Consider the following 27,635-nt stretch of genomic DNA (forward strand, 5'->3'; position numbering starts at 1 on the left):
ATATTAGTAGAATAAAACAAGATTTTCTTTTTGTTTTGAAGATTGAGTTTTCTGCTGGTTCATCTAACTCTGTTTCACTTGATCTTAGCCAAAAGGCCGAGAAGCGATCATCTAATTCTGTTTCAAAGTCTGAATGAAGTATGTCTGTAAATTATGAAGTTACTTGGAATTCTCATAACAAGCCATGTGACATTTATAATACACAACATTTGATCCTATTATACATTAGCATTAAGTATATAGCATCAAAATAGAGTACTAAGGAATAAAATTATATTCTTGTCTCTAATCTTAGCAATTATTTAACCCAAAGGACTATATAACATTTAATTGTATTCAAAACATGCCATGCTTAAATCCCTAAGTCTTCCCAAATCAGTTACCTCTAACTAAGTTATATGGTAGTTCTGAAGTTTTCATTTGGTATGCTTTGATGTATTGGAGTAAGGAATTTCTGTGATGGATTGAGTGCAATTTGTGTAACTATTTTAGGCTGTCTTCCAAAGCCTGAATTAGAATTAAGGAAATAGGTTGCCCTACTGTTTGAGCATTATTTTAAATGTTAAGGCATATTCGTGTAGTGTTTGTAGAGCTATTTTCCTAATTTACTTTCCTAACCGCTGAATGTTACCTTTTGTTTTTTAGATCCTGTTTGACCAAACTCAGAGATCAATTAAGGCACAGCTTCAGAACTTTGTTAAAGAGTAAGTGAGAGGAAAAAAGGAAATAAAAGCAACCAGTTAATGATCACTTCAGGGAATTGGTATCTTTTGGACGAAATCATGGACCACGAATTACTGAAATTACTAAAAAACTGAAATTTTTGTTTGTTTGCTTTATGAAGTGTAAATTGCATTTCTTTTTGAATTACTCTATAAGGGAAGCAGACTTCATGTCTTTCAGTGAATCATTTATCCCATGAATATGTGTTCAGGATACATATTGAGAGTTGTTACAGTTTTTAAAACATTTTTAATGTAATAATCTGATTGGCTGTTCACAAAGCTAACCCCCAAAGTGATTGAAATACTATTAGTTACTGTATTTGATACTAAGTTTTCCATTGTTATAATGGCATTTTCTTTAAAGAGAAGGTAATGATATACCTGTGAATGAGTCATGGAAGTACATACCTTATTAGTCTTTTTGAGTCTTTTGTGTCACATCTATTACATTTTATATGTGAAATAAAACAGAACTAGAAATAAAACAAATATGACATTTCTGAATTAGGAAGATTTGTCTTCATCACATTAATAATTCAGTTTTTCTCTTTGAATTTCTGACTGAGGATATGTAAAATTACAGATAAAGTTGATTATAATACAGTATTCAGGATACACTATACAAATTATAAGCTGTAAATAGTATCAGATCTTCTTAACACACTACACTGTTTTAGTAGTTTAGAATTTGTTGTGTTGAGGTGATGTCTTGTAGATTATTTCTTAATAGACTGGCACTCAGAATGTCCTCATAGAATGTATACATAAACATTTATGGCTTACTTCAAGAGTTTAAAGTCTTACTTATGCATACTTTAGTATGATTTTTCTAAAAAAATCATTTATCTTCAAGTTATTTTGCTTAGTTTCCTTGTAAAAAATAAAATCAAAAGGATATAGTATGTCTTACCAAAGATCATTAATGAATCAAGAGTTTCAGATTTTCAAACAATTGAAAAAGTTACTGGTACCCTTTGCTGGTACAATCATTCTTTTAGAAAGTAGTGTATGTGTGTATGCAAGTGTACATGTAGATTATTTTCTTTATGCCTTTTCACTCAGTAATTCCTTCCAACAAGAAATTCATGTTGTTTCTTAAAATGTGGTCTATAGACCACCCATAGGAGTAAAATCAAGGATGTGTCTTTAAAAAACTCTCAGATTTCTAGGATTTATCACAAAGACTACTGAAGTGTAATCTCTGAGAAAGGGCATTGGAATTTGTATTTTAAACAAGTACCCTACAGTGATTCGTATTATACTACTATTTACAAATAATTTGGTTAAATCATAATACATATCCCTGAATTTGTTAGAAAAAAAAATTAACTTTGCCTTTTATGTTTTTGCAATGTTATTTTTACCTCAAATTATATAGATTTAAATAAAGAAATGTTAGCTGACTATCAGGGTATATATAAAATCAAGAAACAGTGTATGTTTTAGTTGCAAGAGGTGGTAGATATCACAGCAAGGTGAAACAAATAAATGGAGGAACACAACAATTAAATTTTAAACGTTATTTTGCTAAAAGTTTTGATTTAGAAGTTTTTATGAAAGTTTTGATGTTTTTATTTTTTTAGAGATCTTAGAAAATTCAAAGATGCCAAGAAGCAATTTGAAAAAGTCAGTGAAGAAAAAGAAAATGCATTAGTTAAAAATGCCCAAGTACAAAGAAACAAACAGCATGAAGTTGAAGAAGCCACAAACATTCTGACAGCAACAAGAAAATGTTTTAGACATATAGCCCTTGACTATGTACTTCAGGTATATATTTTATTACAGTATATGTTTCCAAGCAGTACTTACTTGGCTGGGTGTGGTGGTTCATGCTTGTAATCCTGGCACATTGGGAGGCTGAGGCAGGAGGATGGCTTGCGCCCAGGAGTCTGAGATTGCTATGAGCTGTGATGGTGCCACTGCGCTCTAGCCTGGGCAGTAGAGTGAGACATTGTCTCAACAAAACAAAACAGAAAAGAAAACCAATGTTTATTACTTTTGAATGACTGCATGAAGAAAAAAATACTTTTCTTTGAGTTTAAAATTAAGATACAATTTTTTTGTGGAAAATTTTCTTCTGTCTGTATATCTGTGTGTACACATGTGTGTGGATATGCATACCTTTGGTTCCGAGTTCTTCCTCTTTTCACTTAACATTATGATTTCTCCTCACTTTTTTTTTTGAGACTAAGTCTCACTTTGTCACCCTGGGTAGAGTGCCATGGCATCATAGCTCACAGCAACCTCAAACTCTTGGGATCAAGTGGTCCTCATGTCTCAGTTTTTTATTTTTAGTAGAGACAGGGTTTAGGCTGGTCTAGAACTCGTGAGTTCAAGCAATCTACCCACCTTGGCTTCCCAGAGTGTTAGCATTATAGGTATGAGCCACCATTGCCCGGCCCTCTTCCCACTTTTAAATGTTTCAGCAAATGCTAAATTTTATTCTGTTGTGTTCTTATATCAATTGTTCTTATATCACTTTATTATCAGACAGTTCATGTTTTTACTGGCAGTTGGGAAAATATAATTTCCAGTTATTATAGGTAATAATGATGTGTTGATATATAAATCTTTGGCCACATTTCTGATTTTTTCTTTAGAGTACAGTCTTAGGTATTAAGGCTCACTGTATTGCCAAATGAAAACTATTTCTAGAAATAGTGTTATATTTTTGCATTAGGTGCTGCTTTTAAAAACTGGACATCTGTATTTGGCAAGTTGTTTGGTGATTTTCTGGTCTGATATGTAGTATAATTAAAACAGGTTTGAATATGATAGGTCTCCAAAGGAATTTAAGACACATGAAAATGAAGGCATAATGTATTATTTCACTTGTGCGTTGTTTTCCTGTACATCATGGAGTTTAAAGCCTAAAAATGTTAAATCTTAGGGAATTATCTTGTCTGAATATCCTTTTACAAAATAGCAGTGATTGTCCTCAGAGATTGTTGAAGTCACTATACTCACGGAGTATTTCTTAAAGAAAAAATACATAATCGCCAATTAATTATTTAAAACTACTTAGGTAACTTTGCAAAACGGTAGAAAATTAACGTTGAGATTCCTGTTCAGTAAGTGGGAAGTTAGAAATTTAAAAATGAAGTAGACTACATTTATGGATGAAAGGCTTCTCTAATAGAATGAGTAGGCTATATTTCCCAGATTCTCTTACCTACCTCACATTCATACCACTTCCTGCTGTAGGGTGAATATTCAACCTTCCTAACCAATCCACTAAAATGACTCCTGCAAAGATTTTAATCAATAGATATCTTTTAGTTTTTAACTTGTAGTGAAGTTTTAGTTTGACTACGGACAGTCCCTCGGTTACAGATGACCTGGTGTTCTATACTTATGAACAGGCTCCCAAGGGTCTCCATAGGATAATTTATAATTAAATAATTAAATTAAAATTTGGGAACTAGTTTCTTCCTCATGGCACGAATGGTTTGTTGGTGCAGCATCTTTACACTAGCAGCTAGTCTCATTGTTTATACAGTTGCTTATGCAGAGCATTGCTTTTGTCTTGAACTTTTAATTTGATTTGTGAGTCTTTATTTACCTTATGACCATGCCGCCAAAGCAGAAGTTCACTGCAAGTCCATGTAAAGCCTGCCGTGAAAAGAAAGGTGATTAGAATAGAAACGAAAGTAGCAATCTTTAAGTGCTTGAGAAAGGCCAGATACTTTCATTTCTTGGGAAAGCATTAGGTTTCAGTTGCTCGACTATTGGAGCAATTATAAAGGATAAAGTGAGAATAATGGAATGTGTGAAAGGCAGTGCTGTGGTGAAAGCATCAGTTGTTATTAAGCAGAGTAGTGGATTAATTATTGAAATGAAAGATTATTATTGATTTGGTTAGAAGAGCAAAATAATTGTAACATTCCTATTAGCCTAGGGATTCAGAGAAAGAACCCAATAGTTTCTGTAACTTACTATTACAGTACAGGGATATTATTGTTACAATATTATACTGTATTATTACATCTGTATTATTATAGTAGTATTGTAATATTATTATCATCATCATGTATGTGCTGTTTGTCAGGCATCTGAGTTACATATAAATCCTACCTAAAGAGGTTTTCAGACATGTATCTCATCTGTAACATGGGGACCACCTGTATTCTCTTTCACTGAGATGGTAAACCACACTCTCCTTCCTGAAATATACTTTTGTCTTGATTTATTTGAAACTGTTTGTAGGCCTCTTCTTAATTTCTGTTTCTTTTCAGTTTCAGCCTTGGGTTTTCGCCTTTCTCTGCCTTATCAAGTCTCCTTGTTATAGTTCCATCTTTGGTTTTATTCTCTTCTTTATTTTCAGACAGTCTCATCATGCCCTATGCTTGAATAGCTACCAGTACATAGATGGGAAAATTTTTTTCATAGAGGTACCTCATTGTGTCCAAAACTGAAATCTCTCACATTCTAAAACGGCTTCTTTCTCTTTTGCCCTTGTCTCCCTGAATGGTGTCACTCTCTTATTCTCATGTAAGTTCAAAATGAGAAAATTATATCAGATAGTCTCCTCATTCTAAGTTATATCTAGTCACCAAAATGTCTTCAAAATTCCTCTCTCTAAAATCTGTTCTTTTTTGATCCTTGCTGTAGCCCTAACCTAGTCTTATTGTTTCTCGTTTGGAATATTAAGATATTTTCATAAAATTGGTTTGCCTTAAATTGCTTTCACCTGCCCTGTCACCAGTTCATTCCCTTTTTTGTGGTCAGGGTTATTCAAATTATTGCAGGCAGAATAAATCATTCTTGCCTTTCCTTTTCTGTGTTGGCCACAATATTTTCCTTGATATTGCATTTATACCACTTATCACACTTATTGTAAATATGTATTTATAGTTCTTTTCTATTCCTAGATTGTATTTCTAGCCTTTAGTACAGTTCAGTGGTTGGAAAAAAGATAGGTAATACATGATTTTGAGATAGTGAATGGCTTAATGTTATAAATTTTATATGGGGGGGTTAGATAAAATATTAATCGTTTTCAAACTTATACCTTATAGACAGATTACCTGTTTTCTTTGATGTCCATCCAACAGTTCAAGGTTAGGGTTCCCACCTCCATAAACAACTGTTACTTGGATTTTTCTAATGAGAACTATTGATTTATTTTATTTTCTAGCCAAAGTGTCTGTTTTATAGGATATTAAGTAATATCCAAATGTATAAAGGTTATCATCTTTTAGCTTCTTGAACTATTTGAATTTACTTCTTTCCCCCATGAACTAAAATGTTTTTTCATTGCCAAATAGGAAAAAAGACTTACAAAACAGAGGCACTTTTAACATTATTTGAAGTCTGAATAATAGGCTATTTGCAGCCTCTGCTCTTATTTAGAGCATTTGAAATATTTTAGTTCTAATATTTTAGTTCTCAAAACTGAATAGGCATTGAAACAGACATGTAGAAGAAACCTTAGCTAAGCAAAGTTATTTATGTTTTTCTTTGGTCTGTTTTTTTTTTTTCTAGGCAGTACGTTGAAATATTTTATAAAATAGATAATTTAGTGGAAGGATATATTAAAGAGGAAGATATTCTGTAATCTTTTGGCAATATTAGCAAAAAGTGATTCTTTTCTTGGATAAACATTTCATTAAACTCATGTATATATAACAACAGACAGAAATAAAATGAATTTCTAGAGTTGGGAAAGATCACTTAAAAGACAAAAAGAGATTTAATTTACGGATCTTTTGTTAAGTCTAGTCTAAAATGGATCTTATTTAAGAACTATTCAATTATTTAACAAATACTTACTGAGTGCCTACTGTATGCCAGTTGGGGACTAGAGCTGGGAATAAAGCAAAGACCCTGATCTCATCCGACTTACACTTTATCTAGGGAGAAGATAAATGAAAAAAATATAAGGTTATAAATGCTAGGAGTAAAATAAATAAGGTGGATGTACTAGGCACTGCGTAAAGGCTTATCTTAGACCTTTGTGAAGAGATGGTATTTAAGTTGAGATCTAATTGGTAAGAGAGAGTCTCATGCCCATGTAGGCAGAATGTCATGACATGTGGATAGAACAGCTAGCACAAAGGCGTTGAGAGTGGGAGTAGTTCTCTGCTATAGCTGTAGCACAAAAAAGGAGAGAGTAATAGAAAACTAAGTTGGAGAGGTAGGTAGAAGGCACATCACAGTGGGGCTTCAGGCCATGGTATGAAGTTGGAGGATTTTAAGCTTGATGTAAGATTATCTTATTTATTTTTAAAAAGATCAGGAGAATGGACTGGAGGGAAGGAAACTCGAGTGGAAGCACAAAAGAGATTAGTTCTGTGTGATAGTCCTGAAAAGACATGATAAGGATTGTGATAAAGAGTTGAGAATTTGCATTAAGATTGTTTGTATGCTGAATCTCAATGAGCAATTAGATAAGGAGGGTAGGGGAGAAAGATGGAGTTCACAGATGTTTGAATATCAGAGTTCTATTGCCATGATACAATGTAAAATGACCAATTTTTCTTTGAATTCATAAATGGATGAGAATTTTATTGGTATGTTTATCTGTTTTTGCAAAAAGAGGGTAAAAGGATGAAAAAACTTGAACTTTGTTTTTATTTGCCTTTTGAAAAAGTATTAAATCATTAAACTAAGCAAGTTTTACAGTGTTGCAATATGAATTAGGCTTCAGAATAATGCATGAGTGATTAACCAAGTATATTTTCCCTCAGATTAATGTTCTTCAATCAAAAAGGAGATCAGAAATCCTAAAATCAGTAAGATATCAATTGAAATGATATTTTAAGTATTTTAATATGAAACATTAAATGTATATATTTAAGTGTTTAAAGTAGAATCTGGTATATGTATTCCAGGTTCATACTTGCTCTTACTTTTTTTGGTCTTTAGTTGTATTTCTTACATGGTACTTAGCCACTTTTTGTCACCTTTGTGTTATAGTTGGTATATGTGTGTCTCATCTATTAAATACACTGTGAGCTCCGTAAAAGCAGACTTTTATAACTTTTTTTTGTATATGCTCTTATCCTAATGTGATGCTCAGTGCTGTTTGATGAATAATTGGAAATGGTTGATGTGAAACCATTTGAGAGTATTTTAGGATTTGTTTAGAAATTTATAAAAATAAAATAGTATTACATTTAGGTTTTGAATTTTCTCTCCATTTTCTTTGCTGTAAAAAATTTTCTGGGGCGGTGCCTGTGGCTCAGTTGGTAGGACGTTGGTCCCATATACCGAAGGTGGTGTGTTCAAACCCAGCCCCGGCCAAATTGCAACAACAAAAAAAAAAACAAACATTTTTTTCTGGCTCAGTGCCTATAGCTCAGCAGCTAGGGTGCCAGCCACATATACCGGAGCCGGCAGGTTCAAATCCAGCCCAGGCCTGCCAAATGACAGTGACAACTACAACCAAAAAATAGCCGGCCTTGTGGCAGGCTCCTGTAGTCCCAGATACTTGGGAGGCTGAGGAGAGAGAATTACTTAAGCCCCAGAGTCTGAGGTTGCTGTGAGCTGTGACACCACGGCACTACACCCAGGGTGACAGCTTGAGACTCTGTCTCAAAAAAAAAAAAAAAAAATTTTTTTTTATACAACTTCTTTCAACATATTTACATCTTTCTTTATAATTTTACATGTTACTTGGACTTTTAAAATATTCGAGATTGAGAATTTACATGAATGCTACCTAATATCTCTTTGAGAATTTTCCCCTTAGGATGGATGATATGTCAGTTTCTTGGCTTGTTCTTTGCTAAGTGGTTATAAAACCAATGGGATGAAATTTGAGAATCACTTTTATTGCTGAGCCTCCTCACCCATGGTGACAATTTTTTTCTCTCTTCCCGCCCCCTTAAAATTTTTTTTGAGATGGTCTTGCTTTGTCATCCAGGTTGGAGTGCAATAGCACAATCATAGTTCACTGCAGCCCTGAACTCCTGGGTTGAAGCATTCCTCCTCCCTTAGCATCCCGAGTAGGGTAGCTAGGACTAGAGGTGCACACCACCATGCCAGCTGATCTTTTTTTATCATTAGACCGATTAGTTAAAAAAATTTTTTCTTTGTATAAGGTCTTGCTAAGTCACCCAGGCTGGTCTTCAATGCCTGGCCTTAAGAGATCCTTTTGCCTCAGCTGGCCACCCAAAGCACTGGGTTAACAGGCATGAGCAACTGTGCCCAGCCTGCCCCTATTTCTGTCTTAAAGATAAAAAGTAAGCAAGCAGGGGGTGGTAGCAGTATGGTTGCACTCTTCATATTTAGAGGAGCCTAGAAATAACTTTTCTCTTAATTTATTTATGGAAGTTATTTTCCCCTCAAAAGGCTATACTTAAATTACTTTAGATCTTTGTCCCCACCCAGTTTTTGCTTAAATTTTATGTATATATTCATGCTATATCAGGTAAATATCTTGTACTTCCTGTTTTTAAAAGATAATTTTTATCACTCTCAATGATTCTGTAGATGGACAGTAACGTCTGTTCATTGTAGAAACACAATTGTAGAAATAAAAACCCCCACAAATTTAACACTTAGAAATTCTAAATGGAGAATCACTGTTAATATTGATAATATCTTTGCATCTTTTCTCTTTTTCCTCTATGTGTATGTGAACACGTGTATCTGTCTTTCAGAATTTCATTTAATGTTTTAAATAATGTTGAATCATTCTTATATTTCATGTCATAAAACTTTTTTCCATTAATATATGGTAAAATCATATGTCATTAAATGTTCTTTATTTAATGATGGCTTTTATGACTCAAGTAGCATTCTACCAAAAGAATATACTAGGGGGGGGCAAACTTTTCTTGCAAAGGGCCTGGGAATGAATAGGGTAGGTATTACAGACCTTGTAGTCTTTGTTGCCGTTTGCCTTTGTAATGAGCAGCCATAGATAGTTGTAAATGAGTGATCATGGCTATGTTCCAATAAAACTTTATTTATGGGCACAGAAATTTGAATTTCATAAAATTTTTGTGTATCATGATTTCATATATCTTCTTTTCAACCATTAAAAAATGTAAAAACCTCTCTTAGCTTATGAATCATCCAAAAACAGGTGGTAGCACTGGATATAGTTTAGTCATAGTTTGCTGACTTTTGAATGAAAATGCCATAAATTAACTAAAATCGTTAATGGATATTTAAGTAATTTCCATGTTTTTGACATTACAACAAAGCATTGTAGTGATCATTATAATAAATAACCTATTTCCTTAGGATAGATTTATAGACAAGGGATTACTTAGAGAATTTGAGCACTGATTAAAGATTTTGAAAAATAAATTTTAAGCGTTATCCAATATTTCCACTAATACTGCATGAGAGTGAACGTTTCTTCACATTTTACCAACACTGAGTATTATAGTTTTCCCCACTTTACCTCCAATTGGTAGATAGAAAATGTTATTTCGTTATTTAGTTTTGCATTTTGTTTACCCAGATGAGTTAGAGTATTTTTTCCGTTATTTTTTGGCCACTTACATACCCTGTATGTGTTCTTTGTCTCTTCTTCTATTGGAACATTTATCTTTTTCATACTGATTTGTAACATTTCTTGCATACTAATACTACTATTACATTTGTTTTTAATCATGTTTTTTCCTAGTTTATCTTTTCTTTAATATGCCTATTTTTTGTTTTGATGTACAGGCATAATTTACATTTTTATTTTAAATGTTGGGGATGCATTGAGGGTACAAAGAACCGGGTTACATTGATTGCATTTGTTAGGTAAAGTTCCTCTTATAATCGTGTCCCTCCCCCAAAAGGTGTGTCACACACCGTGACCCCTCCCTTCCCCCTACCCCCACCGTGTACTAGGTCATTAATTGTCCTCATATCAGAATTGAGTACATGGGATTCTTGCTTTTCCATTCTTGTGATGCTTTACTGAGACATATTTTACATTTTTGTGTAGTCCTAGTAATTAATCTCCCTGTTCTATTTTTTAAAAATACTATTTAATGGTTTCTATTGCTTAATATGGTTTTATTATTTTCATAAAGTTTACTGTTATCTAATTCCAGAATAATTTTTCTTTTGCGAGTTTTGTCTTACCTTATTGTTAAATTTAATTGGTTTTTATCTTGGAAGGAAATATTTGTGGAGGATTTTTGGGTATTAAAACCTATGACCTAATTTAGACTTCAGAGAATTAAATAGATGCTTCTTTTTGGTAATAATATCATGGACATTAGAAAATTTTTTTCAGTATTATGCATTTAATTATGTGATTCCTTCCCATGTACAAACTAATAAAAATGAGGGTGATTTTTCTCTCATGACTAGGTAAAATATAGGAAAACTTGGAAAAATCTCAAACTATAATGCTGTTTTTAGTTTTATGGAATGACTATAAAGGAACCCCTATATTGGCCAAATCAGTGCTGACTCATTTTAGTTTTGTGTGTCGAGTAAAAAATGAATATTTACCCACTTTAAGTTGTGTTTGGTATTATAGTAGGGTGTAAAGTGTATGATTATTTTAAGAGCTTTCTTTTTTTGAAAATTAAGTCATGGCTGTGTACATTAATGCAATCATGGGGTATAATGTGCTGGTTTTATATACAATTTGAAATATTTTCATCAAACTGGTTAACATAGCTTTCATGGCATTTTCTTAGTTATTGTGTTAAGACATTTATATTCTACACCTGGTAAATTTCACATGTACCATTTTGAGAGCTTTTTATTTTCCTTTCTCATCTTTTTATATCTTATTTGCAATTTAAGGTTTGCTAGTGAGTTTGGTTAAAGGGCGTATAGATATTTTATAATGTACCTAGGCAGATGGTGAAGCTATTAAAAATTTGGTTATTTAAATCAACCAATTAATTTTGATCATCTAAATACAGTCTAAAACATTTTAAACCCTGGGAAATACTTTTACATAAAATTTATTTTCATTGTATTTGCAAATATTTGTCAAACTCTTTTAAGAAAAATGGCTCAGTATAATTTTAAATAGGTTTGATGTTCTGGGCTCTTGTACAATGATTTTTAAACATTAAATAGGATCAGAATTTTAAAAACTTTTTTTAAAGTCAGACTGTTCAGGCTGAAAGGATCAGGATTTTTAAAAATTTCAGAATATTTATTTGGGAATAGATTTTAAAATGGTAATCTTTTTTTCCCCTATTAGATGTTATCCTTTATGTATGCCCATTTGGCCTTCTTTCATCAAGGATATGATCTGTTTAGTGAACTTGGGCCCTACATGAAAGACCTTGGAGCACAGGTAATGTTGGACTATATTTCTTGATTTTCTATTATACATTGATGTTTTTAGTTTTAAAGAAATTTAGCCTATTGAAGGATTTGACATTTTATGTATTTAATGAAATTTGATGTTGTTAACAGATTTTCGTGTGAATTAAGTGTATAGCCAAAACTGAAATCAAAGGTTATAGATTGTGTTAGTACATTATCTATGAGGGTACTGAAAAGGAGAATTTAAAAAAATTAAGTGTTTTGCAGTATACACAGCTGAGTTTATTGTTTAATTTATTATGTTTGGATAATTGGGCTGTTGTCCTAATTTGCATTTTTAAGTTACAGCTTTTTATCTTTTTTTTGAGACAGAGTCTCACTTTGTTGCCCTTGGTAGAGTGCCATGGCATCACAGCTCACAGCAACCTCAAACTCCTGGGTTAAGTGATTCTCTTGCCTCAGCCTCCCAAGTAGCTGGGACTATAGGTGCCCACCACAACACCCAGCTATTTTTTTTTTTTTTTTTAAGAGATGAGGTCTTGCTCTGTCTCAGGCTGGTCTTGAACTCGTGAGTTCAGGCAGTCTCCCCTCCTTGGCCTCCCGGAGTGCTAAGATTACAGGCGTGAGCCACCGTACCTAGCCTCTTTTTATTTTGTAAAGAAACATATTTTGCTATTTGAATATTTTAAAATCTTAAAATTATAGAGTTCGTAGTACTTTTTTTAAGTCACACAGACACATGCGACTGTGTATAAAAATTATACATAGAATAAGAGTTTGATTATGTGTAGAAATGTCATTATTTTAAATTATTTTTCATGTATGATCAACATTTTTATTTTATTTATGTATGTATGTATGTATTTATTTGAGACAGAGTCTCACTATGTCATCCTTGGTAGAGTGCTGTGGCTTCACAGCTCACAGCAACCTCAAACTCTTGGGCTCAAGCAATTATCTTGCCTCAGCCTCCCAAGTAGCTGGGACTACAGGCGCCTACCACAACACCCAGCTATTTTTTTTATTGCAGTTATCATTGTTTAGCAGGCCTGGGCCAAGTTCAAACTCTCCTGCCTCTGTGTATGTGGCCGGCGCCCTAACCACTGAGTATGGGCACTGAGCCTATGATCAACATTTTAATTAGATCTATTCTGGAGTGTTTTTTGATGATGAGCTTTTTTGATTTAATAATATCAATTTTTAGGTGATTTTGTTTCCCAAGGAGGTTTAATTTACTTTCTAAGGGGAGGGGATTAGGGATGAATAACAAAGTTTAGAGAAATGGGAAAATGGTAAGAGGGAATGGGTATTGCATTTATTGACCAAGGATTATGCAGGGTGTGTGTGTATGTGTTGAGACATCTTGGGGGAAGGATGGTGTGCAGGGTATATGCCATGAATTACATATATTTTGTTTTCTGCCTCTATAGAATATATTGGAAAAAGCCAGTAAGTCATTAGACTATTAATCTCTGTGATAAATGCCTTGTCTGGGTTTATCATTTAGATTTAAATCTGTTTGTAAGTGATAGAAAACTAAGAATAATAGCAGCTTAAAAAAAGAATTTTATTTCCTTATGTGAAGTAAAAGACACAGTATGGTGGCTGCTTGATTAGCCAGGGCCCAGGCTTATTGTATCTTTTGATTCTACTTTTTGATTCAAAGTGGCTAATCAAGCTGTAGCCATCATATCCAAATTCCAACTAATTGGAAGAAGGAAGGGGAGAAGAAAAACATATTCCCTTTCTTTAGGGACATTTCCTCGAAATTGTAAATATCATTTTCATGTACATCCCAATGGCCAGTGCTTAGTCACAAGGTCACACCAGCTGCAAGGAAACCTGGGAAATACAACCTTAATGCCACATAGCCAGGAGACCTGCTAGAATTTGGGACTTCTATTGTTGTGGAAGGAGAAAATAAATATTGAGGGACAGTTAGTCTTTTCCTCCACATAGGAAAGGGTAAAGGTTAGTTGTAGGAACGTATAGATAGGACATCTAAGCCAGACTTGGCGCGGGGAGCCGTAAGCAAGACCTCCCTAGGTTTTACACACTCCACATGTACTATCAGACATTAGATTTCATGCTCATTTTATACTCAGTGTAATTTGTAAAATCAACATGAGTAGACTTACAGTTGAATAGTTGAAATAATTATATAATTGTAGACACTTAATAATTTTAGTTTTATAGTATCTTCCCCCCTTCATATCTGATATGAGTTGGCAGGCCCTTGAAAAGCATCTAAGCCCCAGTGCCAGCAGTTCCTAGTGAATAGTATGGTCTCATTGGAGGTGGCAGGTTAGGATATTCTTTTAGTAATTTAGATTAGAAGATAATGGCATTTGAAATTAAGGTCATAGCAGTAGAATCGGAGGCTGGGTACTGTGCTTCAAACCTGTAGTCAGAGTTACTTGAATGGCTGAACAGGAGAATTGCTTGAGCCCAAGAGGTTGAGGCTCCAGTGAGCTATGAATGTATCACTGTACTCTAGCCTGGGCAAGAGAGTGAGACCCTGTCTGTGAAAAATAAAAAGAGAGAGGGAGAGAGAGAAAGAGATGGAGACAGATTTTGGGGGTTATTTAAGATATAGCCAATTTGAGTGTGCAGAGACATGATTAATTCATGCTTAAATGAATGTGTTGATGTTGAATACGTCTGGAGCTCAAGAGAGGGACAAACTAAACAAGTCAATAGCATATAATTGTTGCTTGTAACCACAAAAGTGGATGAATTTACCTAGGGAGAGTTAGATATATAAAAATCATAGAGCTATTTAAAAAAAAATGTAGGGATCTGGGCAACATATCTGAGGATTTTTATGTTGTAAGTTAAGGTCGAGATCCACTGATAACAAGTAAAATGAGAAGCTAGCTTGGAACAGGGACCACACCAATTTTTAAGAGATGGCTAGCTAAGAGGAGTTGGATTCACAAGTAGATGAAAGAGAAGGTGGAAAACCAGGAGGCTGTGATATCATAGGCTAAGAAAAGAGTGTCTTGAAAAGGAGAGAATGGGGCGGCGCCTATGGCTCAGCTTTGTTATGAAGGAAAGAGATGGTAGCTGCAGAGAACTATGGGCAAAGAGTTCTATTTTTTTATTTTATTTTATTTTGTAGAGACAGAGTCTCACTTTATGGCCCTCGGTAGAGTGCCGTGGCCTCACACAGCTCACAGCAACCTCCAACTCCTGGGCTTAAGCGATTCTCTTGCCTCAGCCTCCCAAGTAGCTGGGACTACAGGCGCCCGCCACAACGCCTAGCTATTTTTTGGTTGCAGTTCAGCCGGGGCCGGGCTTGAACCCGCCACCCTGGGTATATGGGGCCGGCGCCTCACCAACTGAGCCACAGGCGCCGCCCCAAAGAGTTTTATTTAAGGTAGTATGATTTGCGCAAATTAAAAGTAGCTGGGAATGGGCCAAGAGGGAGGAGATAAAAAGGAGAAAGAGACGTGATGATACATACCTAAGGTGGTGAAAGCAGAAGAGATTGACAGCACTGGGGAATGGGGGAGGCACCTACCTAGTTACGGGAGCCCCCTAAAATTCATAATGCCCAATACTAACATAAACATGAGACTAACACAAACCCGAGTTCCTACTGCACTCCAAATGCTCTTTCTGATGCTGTCACCAGTGTCTAGAGGGAGGACTCTACTGATCTTCCCATGTCTCCAACTCATGCCTCTCCCAAACCCCCACCATGATGAGAGATATTTTTTCTTTATTTTTCCTTACTCAACAGAGAAAGAGAATTATCTTTCCTTTTTGATGCAATAACAGTGGGGTAGAGATGCAACAGAGGAATTTACTACCAATTTGATAGGCAGAAAACCATCATTTGCATTTATAATATAAAGTTTATGCATACAAATTTATAAATATTTTGAATTTGAGGGCTGCCTTATATTGCACTTCAGTCTGAATGAATATTATATATATGCCATTCATTTAGAGGCATAAAAATCATAATGGTTCTGTTTGTTCTGTGTAAGAAACTTTTGAGGATATAAATTTTCCTAGTGCAGTGTATTGGCATTACCCATTAAATCAATGTTACGTGCTACTAAGGTATATATGTATGTATTAGAGCCTAAAGGAGAGTAGCATTAATTGTCATCTATATCAGATACTTTTTAATAGTTGTAGTTCTCTTTCAGTGAGGGTTGTTTTTTATTCTTCATTACTATTCAGTAATATTAAGTTTCTGTGACTAAAATGAACTCTCCTTTAGAAAAAATTATCATTCATGATAGAGGGTGAATAAAGGATCAAATAGTAGCTGGATCTGGTGGCTTACTCCTGTAATCCCAGCACTAGGAGGAGGGAGGTTGAGGCAGGTGGACTGCTTGAGCTCAGGAGTTCGAGACCAGCCAGAGCAAGAGCAAGACCCCCATTTTCCATTTTTATATTATAAATTTTCATTTGCATTTTTATTCATTTTTCAAGTATGTATTAATCAGAGGTACTGGGATTTCAAAGAAAGACATCCATCATGGTTTAGAGCAGTGGTTCTCAAATTATAATAATTATAATAATTTTATGGTTGGGGGTCACCACAACATGAGGAACTGTATTAAAGGGTCCTGGTATTAGGAAGGTTGAAAACCACTGGTTTAGAAGATGAAACACACATTATTAATAATGTTACAACCCAATTACTATTATTCTAGCAAATAGGAGTTCAAGAAGCCAATTCATTTTTCATCACATATTACTGGAAATAAAATCATTCTTTTGTCATGAAAAAGAAAAATTATATTCTTTTGTCATACATCCTTTCTGATGCAAAGAAACAAAAAAGAAATGAGAGTTTATATTTTTATTGTTATTATTTTGAGATTTTAAAAATGAACCTTAAGCATTTGGTGATTTCCTTGACTAGAAGCTCAAGTCAAAAAAATAAAAAAGAAATGGTGATTTCATACCCTGTCTTAAGAATGATTACTATTCTTTTATTATTTTTACTGTCTTTTGGCTTACCTGGGGAATTATTAGATAATGCCTTTTAGACTTGATTATAATGTTACAGAGTTAACTTGAAGAAAAAGGGAAGCACTTGAGTGGTTGTAAGTAGTTGTTACAGTGAACTTGTGAGGGGTTACTGTATTAGTGTAGTTGTAATACTCTTTGCTATTGGGAAAAAAATCACCAGTGTCTTTTCTTTATATCTTTGATTGTCACTACCAGAATTTGCTGAGTGGGTCAGCAGGCAATTTAAGCTAGAGTCATTTATTACTGCAGTGCCCATCGCAAGGCCTCCACTCGTGTACGCACAATGACTGTTCTTGGAAACACTTTCTCTAGAGGATACATGAATTTTCTCAAGAGAATTTGGTACCAGAAAAAATATGACCTATTTTAAAGTTTAGCCAAAATGCATTTTTAAGCAAGCTTAAATTGATTGATTTATTGCTATGTTTATCTGTGAAATGATGTGGAATATGTTTGAAAAAAATAATACCTTTTTTCTTTGATTTTTAAGTCTACGATTTTTCCCTTTTTCTCTCTTTAAGTTGGATCGACTGGTTGTGGATGCAGCAAAAGAGAAAAGAGAGATGGAGCAAAAACATTCCACCATCCAACAAAAGGTACCCAGGGGGAAAAGTTAAAGGAGACTAATAATCAACACGTGTATTCATTCACCCAGGTGTTACTAGTTTATGTAAAGTACCATTGTGTTGGAGCAAATCCCTTGAGTTGCCTCCTTTTGTGAAAAGTGAAATATGTTAAGGAATATATTTTACTAGCCTTCAAACTAAAACAGTTGAAAGCCATGGTCTTGAATCAGTTTATAAACCTTAATTTATTAGGACCTTAACTCAGTTAAAAGTGGCCTTTAATAGAATTTAAAACACTATTTGGAGTTTCATTTAAGTTACCACTGACTCCCTGTAAATGTGTGTGTGTTTAAGAGCGAGTGGCGGGTGGAGGGGAGAGATGGAGGACTAAGCAAGGGCACACACACTTGAGTGTCAATGCACACTTGAGTTTCAATGTGTGTTTGGTCTTACGGACTTGGCAGCTGTAGTCACTCTACGGCATCATTCCCTTCTCTCATGTGATGCTGAAAATTCACTTGTGTTGCTTGTAAAATTGCCAAAGCCTAGTTAAGCTAATTTTTGAAAAATGTGTTTTTAAACATTAAAAACTCAAATATTAAATAGTTTTTGTTTCTTCATGCTAAATGAGTTGAGTGTGACATGTTTGAAACTAAGCCTAATAATAATTTATTTTATATAGTTAGTGGTATTTTTGTGTGGTAACCTGGAAACAAAAGGAGAGAGTTGGACGTTGAATTCACATACGTATGTGACAAACCTTTTGGCATAGCTCTAAGAAATCTCTTTTCTTGGTATTGAGCAGTCAGATCAACTTTTGTTATGGTTTATTTAGAATTTATAATACCAGTAACTAGATCTGACATAGAAAATGTCAGGGGAAACAAATGAAATCAAAATTGGTGAAGAAGCAGGGAAAATTTAATTGATGATAGATTACTAATGCTCAACAAGAGCATTCTAGTACTGTATTAGAAAAAGGAAGAGATTTTCTGCCAGAAAATCTTTAAATTAGTACTTTCTGGCTAGTGTCAAGTAAGACTAACTTCTTATTTTCTTTTAAGATTAGTTTAACTTTTGGTTGAATAAGGATATTTTTATGTTGACAAATAAAAATTGTGTATATTTAACATGTACAACATGATGTTTTGATGGGTAACTTGTTTTAATAACATCATGAAAGGGTTGTTGAAAATTGAGACTGGTTGTTTTTAATTAAAACGAGAGGTTGTATTTGTAGAAATATGTAAACATTTGCTTAAATTATTTCATGAATATTATACATGTTTTAATATCTTTTCCTATGTGTACACAATTCAGTGTTGTATTTTAGGTTCAAAAGTGGAAAATTATTAAATCTAAGATTAATTTATTTGATTTTAAGTAATACACAATTTTTCCTTTAAAGAAAATAATGTTATTTCCTATTTTTGTTCATAATGAATACTCACGTCTTTTCTGTCCTTAAATGCTGACACAGGCTGCATTACAGGTAAAAAAAAAAAAAAAAAAAAAAAATTCCAGTCAACTAAAAATTAAGGGGAAGTATGTTTAATGTAATTACTTACCTTTTTTAAGAGTGGAAATTGAGCTGGTGTGGTGGCTCATGCCTGTAATTCTACCATTTTGGGAGGCTGAGATAGGTGGATTGCTTGAGCCCAGGAGTTCGATACCAGCCTGAGCAAGAGCGAGACCCCATCTCTACTAAAAAAGAAAGACTAGCCAGTTGTTCTGGCTGGCGCCTGTAATCCCAGGTATTTGGAGGCTGAAGCACAAGAATCGCCTGAGCTGAGAGGGGAAATAAAATCACTCAATAAATTAAAGTCCCTTAAAATAAAAAAGCACCTGAGCCCAAGACTTTGAGGTTGTGTGAGCTATGATGCCATGGCACTTTACCCAGGGTGAGGGAGTGAGACTCTGTCTTAAAACAAACAAGGGCCAGGAGCTGTGGCTCACACCTAGAATCCCAGCACTCTGGGAGGGTTAGGTGGGTGGATTGCCTGAGCCAGAGAGAGACTCCACCTCTAAAAATAGTGGGGCATTGTGGCAGGTGCTTGTAGTCCCAGCTACTTGGGAGGCTGAGGCAAGAGAATCACTTGAGCCCAAGAGTTAGAGGTTGCTGTAGGTATGACAGTGCCACAGCACTCTACCAAGGCGACAAAGTGAGACTATATCTCAGCAAACAAACAAACCAAAAAAAAAAAAAAAAATTCAATTAAAGATATGTTCATGTACATGCTTTTTTTTTTTTTTTTTTAAAGAGACAGTCTCTGTCACCCAACCTGGAGTGCAGTGGTGCTATCATAGCTTTCTGCCACCACTTTCCAAGTAACTAGGACTGCAGGCTTGTGTTACCATGCCTGGATTTTTTTTTTTTTTTTTCAGAAATGGGTTTTAACTGTGTTGCTCAGGCTAGTCTGAAACTCTTGACCTCCAGCAGTCTTCCTGCCTGGGCCTCCCAAAGTTCTGGAGCTTCAGGCATGAGCCTCTATCCTGGCTGGTACATGCCTTTTGGGTGTATGCAAAAGGCTTTATACCTAGGAGTAAAACAACTGGGTCAGAAGGTGTATTAGTGTTAGTAGATAATGTTAAATTGTTTCAAATTGTATTAGAGTTAGTAGATAATACTAAATTGTTTTTCAGGCAGCACTGTGTGAGAGTTCCCATTGCTTCTGGTCACTGTCTCATATGATGAGTTTTTACTTTTTGCCAATATGGTGTGGGTGTGTAGATACTAACATCTTCCTATGGTTTTAATTTATCCTTCTTTAGTGACTAGTGAACTCAAAGAACAATATCTTATAGTTCTTCATCATTTGGATATCCTATTGATGAAATGTCTATTAGTCTTTCTCATTTTTCTACCTGGTTGCCTCTGTTGTTCATCAGATTCTTAGTATATTCTGAATAGAAGCCCCTTTGGGGGGGTATATGTTTTTTTAATTTCCATGTAGCTTATTTTATCAATCTTTATGTTTGGTGCTTTTTTTTTTGAGACAGAGTCTTACTTGTTCCCCTTGATAGAGTGCTGTGGTATCATAGCTCACAGCAGCATCAAACTCTTGGGCTTAAGCGATCCTCTTGTCTCAGCTTTCTGAGGCTGGAGCTACAGGCACCCACTGCAATGCCCTATTTTTTTTCTCTCTCTTGCTTAGGTTGGTCTAGAACTGAACTCAAGCAGTCCACTTGCCTCAGTCTCCCAGGGTGCTAGGATTATATGCGTGAGCCACCACGCTGGCTTTGTTTGGTGTTTTTTTGTGTCCTTCTCAGCTCAAGATCATGAGAGAGCTCCTATGTAGATTTGCTTTTCATGTTTAGATTAGTGTGTAATCAGTTTTTTTGTGGTGTAAGGTAGATCCAGTTTTTCTTTCATTCTCTTATTTTGCCCTTTCCTCACTGGTCTGTGGTAAACCTGAGTTATACATCACATTTCCATATATATGAGGCCTGTTTTAGACTTTCTGTTCTGCCCTGTTGGTCTTCTAGTTTTAAGTGCCAATGCTCTACTGTCTTGATTATTTTTAGCTTTATAGAAAATCTTGATATCTGATAAAACAAAGCTTTCTACCATCTCTTTAGATTGAAAAGTTAAGTGCTTAGGTTTGCATTTTCATATAAATTTCAGAGGCAGGTTGTAAGTTTCCATAAAAGCGCCTGTGGCTCAAGGAGTAGGGCACCGGCCCCATATATTGGAGGTGGTGGGTTCAAACCTGGCCCCGGCCACAAAACCGCAAAAAAACAAAAACAAACAAACAAAAAAACCCAGCCTTTGTAGTTGTGACTGGGATTGCATTAGCTCTATGAATCAATTTGGGAGAAAATTGATACCTTTTTTTTCCTTCTAATCCATGAGCTTGGTATAGTCTCCATTTTTTTTTTCAGTTTTCTTTGGCGGTCATGGAGTTTTATGATTTTCTTTCTTTCTTTTTTTTTTTCTTTTGTTTGTTTTTTGCAGTTTTTGGATGGGGCTGCATTTGAACCCGCCACCTCTGGCGTATGGGGCCGTGCCCTACTCCTTTGAGCCACAGGCGCCACCATGATTTTCTTACTATCTTTTGTTGGGCTTATTCCTAGACACTTGTATTACGAATATTATTGTAAATGTTGTCTTTTAAAATATATTCTCTCACTCTTTCCTCTGTAATATTAGAATAAAATGGATGTTTCTGTATTGATTTTGTAACTTGTAATCTTGCAAAGCTCTCTTTTGATACTAATTTATCTCTAAATTCTTTTGGATGTTGTATGTATAAAGTCTTATTATCCATAAATAGTGATAGGTTGTTTCTTTCTTTCAGTCCTGTACTTTTTTTTATCTTTCTGGCTAGGACTTTCGTCATAATCTTGAATGGAAATGGTAATAATGGTTTTTCTTATCTTGTTCGCACTTTCAAAGGGACAGCTTCTGTCAGATTCCCTTTACTGACCAACTTCGGTTTTGCCTTCTGTTCCCAGACCCCACACCAAAGCTCAGGTTTTCCTGACAGACAGATCCTGCTAAGGTGAAGGGTAGATCTTTTGCTCTGTTTTCCTCCATGGCTTCCAATTTTCACTCAATTTTTTGCCTTTCAGTCTTCTTTCCTAATTTGTCAGATCAGCAATGTAAAAAGAGATTTTAACAATGTATGTTTTATCCATTGTTGTTAACATTATAAAATCTGTCATATTTTAAGTGCTATTAAATATTAATTGATATTAATAGTAATTAAATTGAAGACTTAATTTATCTCAAGAAATATAGTTGAAAATTAGAACATCTGTAATGCCCTGAACTTTCAAGGATGTCTTATTTTAAGTAGCACCAAGGTTATTAAAAAACTGCATGTTACAAATGAAATCTTTAGAATGTTACCAAAGTTAATTATATTTATTGCCCACTTAATCCTGTCTGCATAATTAAAGAAATTATAGCCTCAAGTAAGTTTTAAGTGGGAGGATTAATGTTTCTGTGATACCTTTTTCCTAAAGAAGAAGTAGGAAGAAATGTAGTGATTCATTCACAGATTGTTTCATTTGATTATTTTAGATTATCATGTTTTTTTATGGTTGAAGTTTGAAAGGTATTAAGAGTTTTTTTTTTTTTAAATTCTGAATTCAGTCTATTTTCTTTCCTATCTTAATAAACTCTTAGATTTAGAAGGATGGTAGGTGATTCTCACTCTGTCATCCCTCCAGTGCAGGCCTCCACATCTTAGCATTCGTAGCAGATCCTCATACAGTTTCTGCCAAGATGTTTCTCAAGACAGGAAGTTTTTTTGAAAGACCAGATGTTTACTGCTCCCCAATAAAATAGTATTCTAATTTTAATCATTGGTTTAGGAGTAGTTTTGAAAATTCTGAGACAGATTTTTAGAGTTTTAAATTTGCTGATAGCAGCAATCTTGGTTTTGTTTAAAATACTTGGGAAGTTTGTGAGGAAATACTTTTATTATTTGATTTCTGATTTCCAAACTTCATGAACCCTTGGAGGAAAATTGACAGTTTATATTGCATTGAAGTCAAAACTTGAATGATTAGAATTACAGACTATGAGCAATTTCATAGTTTTTAGGAAAAAAGAGATTTCAGCAAGCCCACTTTGAATTGTGGACTAAGATCCTTCTCTTTTGCAAAAGTGAGTTTTATTTCAGGAAAAATACACCATAGATGCTTTATTCTGTTTCTGAACTTCCCAAATGGTGTAGTTATTACTCCTATCAGATTTTAAAACTACCATGGCAGTAACATATTTAGAAAATAGTGGTATATTTAAATAATCCAAATGAAATATATCCATATGCTTTTTAAAATATTCCTGACACAAATCACAGCATATGTACAATTCATATTTCCTTTTATCTTTTGCAATATTATTTTATGATATATTATACAGGGTGGCTATAAAGTTAAATTGCACACAGACTTTATGGCCATCCTATATATATTATTATATAATATTTCTGTTTTGCAGTATGTTCTATTCTACAGGATGTCCCCAAAGTTGCCCCTAAAGTCATACATAGGGAAAATGGGACAATGTAGCTAAATGTACCTTTATTTATAAGGTATTAATTATAAAATTTTACAGAGGGGTGGGCAACATGTAGAGAATATTTTATAAATATTTCGTAAATTGTACAATTTCCTGTATTATATATACAAGGTGCCTTTTGAGACACCTTGTATAATATATATGATTATCTGTGTTTTTATACCATTATTATAATGAATATTGCATAACGGTCCATTCACTTGATATACTTTAATATGTTGAAGTGTTTTTCCATTTTTGATTATTTAGGTCTGTGGTTCTCAACCTGTGGGTCACGACCCCATTGGGGGTCTCCTGCATATCAGATGTTTACATTACAATTCATAACAGTAGCAAAATTACAGTTATGAAGTAGCAACGAAAATAATTTTATAGTTGGGGTCACCACAACATGAGGAACTGTATTAAAGGAATTAGGAAGGTTGAGAACCACTGATTTAATACAGAGCTTTCCTACTCTGGAGCTCTTTCGCTAGGATACATTTGTTATCTAGGGAATTTAGAACTGTTTTATGTGTTATTTTGTGCAGGATTTCTCCAGTGATGATTCTAAGTTAGAATATAATGTAGATGCTGCGAATGGCATTGTTATGGAAGGATATCTGTTCAAACGAGCCAGCAATGCCTTCAAAACATGGAACAGGTAACATATTTTAAGTATTAGTCTTGTTCTTTCCCTAGTCCCAATTTTCTGGCTTTCTCTGTGATTTGTCAACTCTCTCCTTAATACTTCTTTAAATTCTGTAAATTCCATGGGAACTTTACTGAACTCGGTCCATTGAAGAAAATATACCCCAAGAAGGAGGTGAAAAATGAAAACATTAATTCTAAATTCTAAAATTTAAGCAAGGTTTAAACAAGGAAGCAAGGACAATTTTTAATAATACTTGGTCTATAGTATTATATTATTGATATTACAGTAAATAAATTCTCAATATGAGCTACTTCCTATGTTTGTTGCAAAATGGATTCAAGTGCAAATTAAATATTGAACGTAATGAATGGATAGGAAAAATGAGCTTTGTTTTTTCTTTTGGTTTCTCTTTTATGTTGATAGAAATTTTTAGTTAGTGTTTGCTCATGAATCTTTAAGCTAGGTGATCTTGATTTTTTGATCTTTGCAGTAACTTTAGGAGTTTCAGGAAATGGGTTTCTTTTCTTTCTTTCTTTTTTTGGAGACAGACTCTCACTATGTCACCCTTGGTAGAGTGCCATAGCATCACAGCTCACAGCAACCTCAAACTCTTGGGCTTAAGCAATTCTCTTGCCTCAGCCTCCCAAGTAGCTGGGACTACAGGTACCTGCCACAATGTATAGCTATTTTTTTCTTCTTATTGTTGTCATCGTTGTTTAGCAGGCCCAGGTTGGGTTAGAACCTACCAGCCCTGGTGCGTGTGGCCTAACCACTGAGCTAGGGTGCCGAGCCGGGGTTTCCATCACATGTGAGGTTATGGCAGCTGTGGCTTCTTTATTCTAAACTTAATGGCTATCAAAAGCTTTAAATTTTTGTTAAAATTACTATTACAATATATAAATCCAATCTGTTAGAAGAATGTATAAAATATTTCATTTTTTCATTAATATAATTAATATAACAAAATAAAGTAATTCAAACATTAAAGCATCAAAACAAAAAGATTGGCCATCTGTGGAACATCCTTCTGAATATCAGTGATGCCTCTCCTTTATCAAGAAAAAATGTAGTCAGAACCATTCTGAGTAATTAAGAATAGTATTTGGTTTCTGGTTAGTTAATTTATTATTATATTATTGGTTACAATGTATATATTTTATTACTTGAAGAGTGTGAATTCACCCAATGATAAAGAAGGTGGTTTTATTTTTTTTAAAAGATGGACATTAGTATGGCTTGGCACCTGTGGCTCAAGCAGCTAAGGTGCCAGCCACATACACCTGAGCTGGCAGGTTCGAATCCAGCTCGGACCCACAAAAACAACAATGATGGCTGCAACCAAAAAATAGCTGGGCCTTGTGGCAGGTGCCTGTAGTTCCAGCTACTTGGGAGGCTGAGGCAGGAGAATCACTTGAGCCCAGAAGTTGGAAGTTGCTGTCTATCTAGGGCAGGCATCCTCAAACTTTTTAAACAGGGGGCCAATTCACTGTCCCTCAGACTGTTGGAGGGCTGGACTATAGTTTAAAAAAAAAAAAAAAAACTATGAACAAATTCCTATGCACACTGCACATATCTTACTTTGAAGTAAAAAACAAAACGGGAACAAATATAATTCACACCACTTCATGTGGCCCACGAGCCGCAGTTTGAGGATGCCTGATTTAGGGCGACAGCTTGAGGCTCTGTCTCAAAAAGAAAAAAAAAAGGATAGCACTTGTGGCTCAGAGGAGTAGGGTGCCAGCCCCATATACTGGAGGTGGTGGGTTCAAACCCAGCCCCAGCCAAAAACTGAAAAAAAAGAAATGGACATTAGTAAAATAAATAGGATTTTCTGTTAAGTCCAAATTAGTCTACATCTTTGTTAATTTAAATGGAAACACATTTAATGCTTCATTGAAAAGAGTTGCAAATGCACTTATTTTGTTTTCTTGGTGTTGAGGTTATATAGAAAAAACATTTACTGACATTTTCAAATGTCATTGATTTATTGAACATTTCCTTAGTGTTTGATATTGCTGAACATTTAAATGGTACATGGTTTGTTTTATTCAAAATATTTTGTCTGTACCTGAGATTGAGTATAAACTGGAATAAATAATGATTATATTTGATATTAAACCTCCTTACTTAGAGAGAACTTTTAAAATGATACATGATTGTAGGAGGACCAATTAAAGTAGTCTGGTTCAAAATGTTTCTAGCTATTCTAAAGTGAAAATGAAAAACTAAAATTGGTTTTCTAAGCTCTAAAAATTAGGACAATATCCTTTTAAACCTTTCCTGACAAATTTCTGTAGCCAGAGTAGAAATTGGGGGAAAAAATGGTATGACTGGGATATCTTTATAATAAATAAAGATTACTCAACCAATATAGTTTCATGATATAATATTAGAATTGAATTTTAACCTTCAGATTTCAAAACCGCCTACTTAAATTTTAACAAAGTGAAAATACAATAAATCCATAGAAACATACCATTATATTAAGAAGAAAAGAAATGAACTTCCATGGACTACTCCAGTGAGAAATGATCTCAGACTTCAAAATGAAGCACAGTAAGTGTTAGTGGAAAATTACATTGCCATGTAGGGCAATAGAAGAAAATTAATTTTGAGTTAAGCATAGAACTTTTCATTTTTTATTATGTGTTTTAGAAATTCTATTAATTGACACAGAAATTAAAATACAACTAAAATCAGATAGAGAATAGCTGTTAAATTCTCATTTGTAGACATGTTACCTACCATTTGCAAAGTGAAGAAAGGACAATTCCCTTGGAAAATAGGCTGCTTTTTAAAGCAGATGTCATCTATACATATGTAAGATGACAGTTAAGGATAAGAATTATAGATTATAGTTTAATGCCCTGATTTTCAGTAAAGAAATGGAGTTTGAGAAAGATGGTCACTCCTTTCAGGTCATACACACATCTGGTTTGTAAAAGTAATTGATGTGGCATTTTTTTAAACTTGATGTGGAAATTCCAAAAATCTGTATTTGATAAAATACAACTTCAGCTATTAAAAAGTAGTTTTAAAAGTTCACTTTAAAAAATAGTTTAAAAGTTCACTTTTAAAAACTATCCGAATTTACTTACATGATCAAGAAAAGATTATATGGCGGCGCCCATAGCTCAGTGGTTAGGGCGCTGGCCACATATACGGAGACTGGTGGGTTCGAACCCAGCCTGGGCCAGCTAAAACATCAATGACAACTGTAAGAACAACAACAACAAAAATAGTTGGGCATTGTGGTGGCCACCTGTAGTGTTTGAGGTTGCTGTGAGCTGTGATGCCAGGGCACGCTACCCAGAGTGACACTTTGAGACTCTGTCTCAAAAAAAAAAAAAAAAAAGAAAAGATTATAGATAGCATATTAATTATATGTTCACATGCCACTAAGGAACATTTAATGAAGACAGTAGTAAAGTGTGGACTAGGAAAAAGAATGTAGTGTATAAACATTATACCACAAAACTTCCTTCAAAAAGAAAACA

At 34.4% G+C, this 27,635-nt stretch overlaps 1 protein-coding gene across 2 annotated transcripts in view; it reads left to right on the forward strand.

The window, feature by feature from the left end:
- The window catches only part of ACAP2 (ArfGAP with coiled-coil, ankyrin repeat and PH domains 2), a 165,206-nt gene that overhangs the window by 101,256 nt on the left and 36,315 nt on the right, over positions 1–27,635 (forward strand). For both annotated transcript variants that reach the window (XM_053564544.1, XM_053564545.1), the window contains exons 5-10: positions 646–704; positions 2,309–2,492; positions 7,415–7,459; positions 11,845–11,940; positions 17,429–17,503; positions 24,035–24,147. In XM_053564544.1, coding sequence (XP_053420519.1) covers positions 646–704; positions 2,309–2,492; positions 7,415–7,459; positions 11,845–11,940; positions 17,429–17,503; positions 24,035–24,147 — 572 coding nt within the window. The remainder of the gene's footprint in view (positions 1–645; positions 705–2,308; positions 2,493–7,414; positions 7,460–11,844; positions 11,941–17,428; positions 17,504–24,034; positions 24,148–27,635) is intronic.

This window comes from Nycticebus coucang, chromosome 16, assembly GCF_027406575.1.
Source record: "Nycticebus coucang isolate mNycCou1 chromosome 16, mNycCou1.pri, whole genome shotgun sequence".
Classification (NCBI taxonomy): domain Eukaryota; kingdom Metazoa; phylum Chordata; class Mammalia; order Primates; family Lorisidae; genus Nycticebus; species Nycticebus coucang.